General features: G+C 49.2%; 1 protein-coding gene across 2 annotated transcripts in view; it reads left to right on the top strand.

Moving 5' to 3' along the window:
• The window catches only part of LRRK1 (leucine rich repeat kinase 1), a 137,709-nt gene that overhangs the window by 29,566 nt on the left and 100,171 nt on the right, over positions 1-7,972 (top strand). For both annotated transcript variants that reach the window (XM_027766061.1, XM_027766062.1), the window contains one exon: positions 812-975. In XM_027766061.1, the coding sequence (XP_027621862.1) occupies positions 812-975 (164 nt within the window). The remainder of the gene's footprint in view (positions 1-811; positions 976-7,972) is intronic.

The raw sequence follows: 7,972 nt of genomic DNA, 5'->3' as shown, positions 1-7,972 counted from the left end.
GACAGAGAGAGACAGAGAGACAGAAAGCCAGAAATCACCCCCCTGGGGGATGGCCACGCCGCAATCCCTCCTCCATTCTCCTCTCGGGATCTTGGGCACAAATGCGCATGCGCCCAATGTGAGTTTAAGCCACTGGGTCTGGGACTAGAACTGTGGTCGACTACATGGGAGTCCAGCAACATAGCCATTATGCCAACTGCTGGTCCCAATTAAATACCATAATTCTTTAAAAAAAAAAAAAAATAGATGTCTTAGGACTACCCTAAACTAGTCACCCCAGGGGACCACGCGGTGTCCTAAGAATCAGAATAGTGTGGGATTTTCCAATCTCCTAACGTGACCCCTTCCACTGCCAGGCGCCCAGTGAGGACTGTAAATTTTCCATCTGCTGCTTTGCGGGGTTTGCAGAGCAGGGAGGGGGTAGGGGAAGCTTCTCCTTCTCCACATCCCGCAGGATCTCATCTTCCATCAGCAGATACTCTGTTCCCTTGGTAAGTCAATACTTTAAAAATAATGACAATAACAATGCTGGAGGAACACTCAGGGTCACAGGGCGCACCCCTCCCAACCCGTCTGCCCAAGGCCACCTGGCAGCCGCCACCTGCAGCGACTCCTCCGCGTGATGCTCACCCAAAGGCTGCAGGTCCCCGGGCTCGGGTGCTGGGTGACAGCTGCGCTTCATGGCGGTCCCTGGCGGTCCCTGCATCCTCCAGAATCCCAGCGCGGACAGCGCACCCCTCGGCGGTCCTCTGCACGGCTCCAAGCGCACGCTGGTCGCGCGGGTGACGCTGTGTGTGCTTCCTCCACGCAGGTGCAGGGGACATGGGCGGCAAGCTGTCCGCGTCCGGCGGCGACTCCACGGCGCGGTCCGCGAGGACGGGGGACATTCACGCCGCCTACAAGCAGGGCCACCTGGCCAGGGCGCGCGACCTGCTAGGAGAGGCTTGCGTGGAGAGCGCCACCCAGGCGGAAAAGGTAGGGCAGAACCCCGCCAATCCTGGGGACCCCGGCTGGGAAGTTACCGCTCCGATTCTGTGTTTATGGACTTAATGCTATGAGTTTTTAAAATGATTTATTTTTAAAAGTTTCAGGTTAATTTCACATTTTACACCAAGTCCCCATCATGGGGTATGCAGTATGTATTTCTTTCAACAGAGAAGTTTAAATATTTGGCCTGTTAAATATTTAACACTTTGGGGCCACCAGATGGTGTAGCAGGTAAGTGACTGGACCCCCAGATGGCTGATCACAGTTCGAATCCTGGACCCAGTTGTTTGAAACTCATGCCAGAGGAGTGTGTGTGTGTGTGTGTGTGTGTGTGTGTGTGTGCGCGCGTGCATGCCCAAGATGCCAGGAGGAGAATGGAGGAGAAGGGATTGTAGTGTGGCCACCCATCAGCCCCTCCCCCTGGGATCTCTCACTGTCTCTGTCTCTCAGTCTCCCCTGCAGGCACACACACCCTAAGGCAAAAACCTCTAAAAGTTTTTTTTTTAACAATTTAACAATAATTGTTATTAATAATAACAATAATGGCTTAGCGATAATAATAATAATTGTTTAACAATACACAATTATTCCCATGTAATTATGATTCACATTTGTTATTCATCTCTATAGCACATAATATAGTTTCACAAAGTATATATGTAAGGGAGTGAGAATCAAGTCATGGATATTACCACATACGTCATTTTCAACAGGGAATTTTATTTATTTGGAGAGGTTTTTGCTGTAGGGTGCGTGCGCTCGTCAGAAAGACAGAGAGAGACAGAGAGACAGAAAGCGAGAAATCACCCACCAGGGGGGATGGCCACGCCGCAATCCCTTCTCCTCCATTCTCCTCTCAGGATCTTGGGCACGCATGCACACGCGCCCAGCGTGAGTTTAAGCCACCGGGTCCAGGACTTGAACCACGGTCAACTGCATGAGAGTCCAGTGACATAGCCATTATGCTAACTGCTGGCCCCATCAACAGAGAACTTTATAATCCTCTGTCAAATATCCGGTGCGTCCCGGACCTGGTGGCTTAAACTCACACCGGGTGCGTGTGTGTGCGTGCCCAAGATCCCGAGAGGAGAATGGAGGAGAAAGGATTGCGGCGTGGCCATCCCCCCTGGGGGGTGATTTCCTGCTTTCTGTCTCTCTGTCTCTCTCTGTCTTTCTGGCAAGTGCATGCACCCTATAACAAAAACCTCTCCAAAATAAAAAAAAATAAATAAAAAAAGAATTTTCTGTATTTTCTGTATGAGTATAAATTTTGCATGTCGCTTTCATGGCTGAGTGACAGGTCCTTCTGATAGAAAAACTGTAATTTATTGAGCTTATTCTCTTGGTTGGATATTTGGCTTGTTTCTAATTACTTACGAAGATCAATAATGCTATGTTAAGTGTTTTGGCCCAATGCTTTTTTTGTTGTGGTAAGTCTGGGTTTTTTTGTTTTGTCTTGTTTGTTTTGTTCTAATACAGATTTGTAGGACTCGAGAATATGGGTACCAGCGTTTGAAAGTTCAGAAACACATTCCAAACTTTTCCAAAACGTTACAAAGCACCCCTCCTGCCAACAACTCAGGACGGCTGTTGTCAGGTTGTCCATGTGGAAGATGTTTATCTCATGGACATCGCTCTGTTGAGATTGTGTGCGTGTGTGTGTGTGTGTGTGCGTGTCTGTGTGCGCGTGTGTGTGTTACATGGATTAGCATAGGTTTACACACGTCTCCATTTACTAACAATTAGAAATTATTTATTTTCCTTGGAGAGGTTTTTGCTACAGGGCACGTGCACTCGCCAGCCAGACAGAGAGAGACAGAGAGACAGAAAGCGAGAAATCACCCCCCAGGGGGGATGGCCACGCCGCAATCCCTTCTCCTCCATTCTCCTCTCGGGATCTTGGGCACGCACGCACACGCGCCCGGCGTGAGTTTAAGCCACCGGGTCCGGGACTCGAACCGTGATCGAGTACATGAGAGTCCAGCGACGTAGCCATTATGCCAGCTGCTGGTCCCAGAGATAATGTAATGTGTACATCTCCAGCCTGTTCTCACAAGCGTAAGAGGTTTGTGGTGCGAGGAGTATAATGTGCTGGGGATGATGGAGGAGAAGACTAAGTATGGATTCATGGCTGATGGGACCAAAGCCCACCCTTCCGTGGGGGAGAGCTGGGCTGCACCTGTGAGCAGGTCAGGGTGTGGTCTCCCAGGTGGACATCAGGTGACCTTCCCCAGGGGGACATCAGGTGACCTGCAGCAGGAAGGACCTGTGCGCAGCAACTTGAACCTGGAGCCTGTGCAGAGTAGCCAAGGAACCAGCGAGGGTGACTAATTTTACTGCCGTGAGTCACCCATCTAGCCTGGAGCGAGGATTCCAGCATGTGGCAGAGCAGGAAAAGCTGGGAAGGGGAAGAGGGGCAGGAATCAGAAGGGACAGGGACCGGGACTTCATCTGGAGGGTGAGAAGGCCACAGAAGGGGTGGACTGATATTTTAAGAGAGGTCATTGCTGATAAAGATTCGACAAAAGGAAAACAGAGCCCAAGGTGTGGATCTCTTCCGCCTGGCATTGTGCAAGTCAAAATCGAGAAGGTTCTTACAGGCTGCTTCCTCCGGCCCAGGACTGGGGAAATCCCGGCTGACTGGGCTTGGAGTTTCGTAAAATGGCAAGACTTTTTCTTTCTTTTTCTCTTTCTTTCTCTCTCTCTCTCTTTTTTTCAATATTTTGTTTTCACTTTGTTTCTTTCTTTCTTTATTTATTTATTTATTTTGGAGAGATTTTCACTGTAGGGCGCGTGCGCTCGCCAGACAGACAGAGAGAGACAGAGAGACAGAAAGCGAGAAATCACCCCCCAGGGGGGATGGTCATGCCGCAATCCCTTCTCCTCCATTCTCCTCTCGGGATCTTGGGCACGCACGCACACACGCCCGGCGTGAGTTGTAAGCCACCAGGTCCGGGACACGAACCGCGGTCGACTACGTGGGAGTCCAGCGACATAGCCATTACGCTAAGTGCTGGTTCCCTATTTATTTGTTTTAATTTGATCATAGAAGGACAGAGAGAGAGAGAGAGAAAGTGAGAAAACAAGAAGGCAGCCATGGGGGAGTCCAGTGCCCTTAAACACCACTCCACCTGCCAGCCCTTCTTCCTTCCTTCCTTCCTTCCCCTCTCTTTCTCTCTTTCTTTCTTCTTTCTTTCAGAGGTGTTTTGCCTTAAGACACATGTGCTCACAGGAGAGAGATAGACACAGTAGAGGGAAAGTGAGAAATCGCCCCCTAGTGGGAGGTGGCCACACCACAGTCCCTTCTTCATTCTCCTCCCAGGACCTTGGGCACAGGTGCGCACATACACACACACACACACAACACACACAGTGTGAGTTTCAAGCCACTGGGTCCAGGACTCGAACCGCAGTCAGTCATGTGGGAGTCCAGCGATATAATTGCTATGCTATCTGCTGGTCCCAAAACTTTGTTTCAAAAGCGATGCCATCCGTTAAGAATTAATGACAAAATAAGAAAGAATGTGGCGGGACCAGCAGATGGTGTAATGGTTACATCGCTGGACTCCCACATAGTCGACTGTGGTTCAAGTCCCGGACCCAGCGGCTTAAAACTCATACTGGATTCGTTTTTAAATTCTTGAAAATAAAATTGAAGTCGTACAGAATATGTTTTGTAGCTTCAATGGAATTGAACTGAAAATCAATTACAAAAAGGTAATCAAATCTCCATGCATTTGCAAATGAGCCACATACTTTTAAATAACCCATGAGCCAAAGAGAAAGTTTCCAGAGACATTTTAAAATAGATTGAACTAGGGGCCAGCAGGTGGGGTAGTCATTAAGGCACTGGACTCCCCCATGGTCGACCATGGTTCGACAGGTGCTCACAGCTTGAAACTCACGCCAGGTGCTTGTACGTGCATGCCCAAAATCTCAAGAGGAGACTGGAGGAAAAGGGATTGTGATGTGGCCATCCCCTTGGGGGGGGGGATTCTCTCGCTTTTCCTCTCTGTCTCTCTCTGTTTCTATGCCAAGTGCAGGCAGCCTAAGGCAAAAATCTTAAAAGGGACCAGCAGTTGTCGTAATGGCTATGTCCCTGGACTCTCATGTAGTCAACTGTGGTTTGAGTCCCAGACCCGGTGGCTTAAACGCATATGTGTGCGTGCCCAAAATCCCGAGAGGAGAATGGAGAAGGGATTGCGGCGTGGCCAACCTCCTGGGGGTTGATTTCTCGCTTTCTGTCTCTCTCTTTCCAGTGAGCACACGTGCCCTATAGCAAAAACCTCTCCAAAAAAAAAAAAAAAAAGAACACATTGAACTGAATGACAACGAAAGTACAACATATCAAAATTTACGTAATGTATGGGACCAGCGGAAAGCGTAATGGCTATGTCGCTGGAGTCCCATGTAGTCAACCGTGGTTCAAGTCCTGGACCCGGTGGTTTAAACTCACGCCGGGCGCGTGTCTGTGTGTGCCCAAGATCCCGAGAGGAGAATGGAGGAGAAGGGATTGCAGCATGGCCATCCCCCCTGGGGGGTGATTTCTCGCTTTCTGTCTCTCCGTCTCTGTCTCTCCAGCGAGCACACGCTCCCTACAGCAAAAACCTCTCAAAAGAAAAAAAATGTTTATGTAGTGGAACTAAAGCCATGTTGACAGGGAAATTTAGCACGATTTACGTTAGGAAAAAGAAGTCTCAAAACAGTAAGTTCTTACCTAAACACTCTAGAAAAAAGGCAAAATAAACTCAAAGCAGAAGAAAATATCGATATTTGATGAAATTTAAGGAAAAAATAGAAAAAATAGTGGAAGAAAAGTACAATTTTTTGAAAAGGTAAATAAAATTGACAGTTGATAAGAAAGACAAAGAGAAATGAGAAAAAAAATCACTATTAGCAGGAAGAAAATAGAGTATTACTCCAGATCCTTCAGAGCAGAGTGGAAACTCCCATACATCAGTAAATATAAAGGCACAACTTGAGTAATCCTTTAACTATTGAAAAAAATTCAACCCAGGCCAGCATGTGGCATAGTGGTTAAGGTGCTTGACTTTCACATGGTTGACCCCAGTTCGAGTCCTGAACCTGGTGACTTCAGAATCATGCGCTGTGCGTGTGTGTGTGTGTGTGTGTGTGTGCCCAAAATCCCAAGAGGATAATAGAGAAGAAAGGATTGTGGCATGGCCATCCTCCCTGGAGATGCTTTCTCACTTTCCCTCTCACTGTCTCTCTCTGTCTCTGTGTCTCCAATGAGTGTACGTACCCTATGGCAAAAACCTTAAAAAAAAAAAATCAACTCAGGCCAGCAGACAGCAGATGGTTAAGGCACTGGACTCCCACATGGCTGACTGCAGTTCTAGTCCTGGACTCGGCAGCTTGAAAATCACGCTGGATACGTGTGCGTGCGTGCCCAAGATCGCCGAAGGAGAATGGAGGAGAAGGGATGGCAATATGGCCAACTCCCTTGGGGGGTGGTTTCTCACATTCCCTATCTCACTCTCTGTCTCTCTATGGCAAGCACACACACCGTATGGCAAGCTAAAAAAATAAATAAGAGCATTTGCCTTGCAAAAAGGGTCTGAGAGGTGGAGGCAGACAGGGAGGTCCACTTTCATTTTATACTTTCCTATGTGGTTTGAATGAGAATAAATGCATGCTCCAGAGCTGCTGGGGTGAGCAGCCAGAGAGCCAGCTCTGACCCTTCCCTCCCTCTGAGTCCCCCGAGGCCTTGGGCTAGCTCTGTGACATCACTCCACCTCGGGAAGATGGCGCTTTTAAGCCCGCAACTGACTGGAGTCTAGACAGCGGCTCGTCGGGCGCGGAGGGTGAATCATTTAATCAATGCCTGTGGGTTTTCTCTGTAGTGAAAGTGCTTTCCTAGAACAGCCGGGGCAGAGGAGCAGAACTTGGGGTTCTCATTTCTGGTCAGAGGGAATACAGGGCTCTCTACTGTCCTGCGGGTCATTCCAGCCCCTCGCCTCCTCCCTGCCGTTACCTGGAAGACGTCAACGCCCCCTGTGGCCAGCTCGGTCACTGCACTCCCAAAGCCTGAATCGTCCCCCAAGTCCTCCCTTTTCCAGGAAGTCTTGGACGGAAGAGAGGACACGGGCTAGGGAGTCAGCTGGACCGACTGCATTGGATCCTAGGAGGTGTGTGGGCTGTGAACCCCCCACCACGGGCAGGTGTTCACTTCCCCACCCCTAAGATGGAAGCATGGGTCTGTCCCGTGCACGGCTGTGAAGAAGTTCCAATGCAACTGTGTGTTTTAGTCCATTAAAAAAACATTTAGAATCCTTTATTTAATTTTATGTATGTATTCTTCTTCTTCAATTTGACCAGAGAGAGGGAGAGAGGGTTAGTGAGGAAGCAAGCCGCCAGGCCCGAGACTCGAACCAGGGTCGGCCACGTGGGAGTCCAGTGCTTCAACTTCCACGCCACCTGCTGGCCTGAGTTTTAGTCCATTTTATTACCAATAACAGAAAATAGCTGAGTCTGGTTATTTCAGAGAGTAGAGATTTGTTCAACTCATGATTTGGAGGCCCGAGGTCCACGGGCCTCCTCGGGTGAGTCTCACAGTCTCAACCCCAAAGCAAGAACAGGCTCACAAGCGGCCACGTTCACAGGTCTCTGTCCTGGTCTCCTTCTGTTTCAGAGGGCCCCCAAGTCTGGGGGTGCCTGCCCATGATGTTTACTGAGTCCAAAGAACATGCTCCGAGGTGAGACATGAGTTTACTTTCAGGAAAGGTCCACTGATCCTTCTCCAGGTGGGGAATGTTCCAGGCCATCAGCAAATACGGGATCAAGTTTGTTGGGGTTTTTTTGTCATTTAATTTTTGAGGTTTTTGCCTTAGGGCGTGTATACTCACTGGGGAGAGAGACAGAGACAGTGAGAAAGTGAGAAACCACCCTCTAGGGAGATGACCACGCCACAATCCCCTCGCCCCCATTCTCCGCTCTGGATCTTGGGCACGCACGCACACGTACC

This window comes from Tupaia chinensis, unplaced genomic scaffold (genome assembly GCF_000334495.1).
Source record: "Tupaia chinensis unplaced genomic scaffold, TupChi_1.0 Scaffold140464_1, whole genome shotgun sequence".
In the NCBI taxonomy this organism is placed as follows: Eukaryota; Metazoa; Chordata; class Mammalia; order Scandentia; family Tupaiidae; genus Tupaia; species Tupaia belangeri.
Note: the sequence above shows the minus strand (reverse complement) of the source record. Positions and strands in the feature narration are given on the sequence as shown.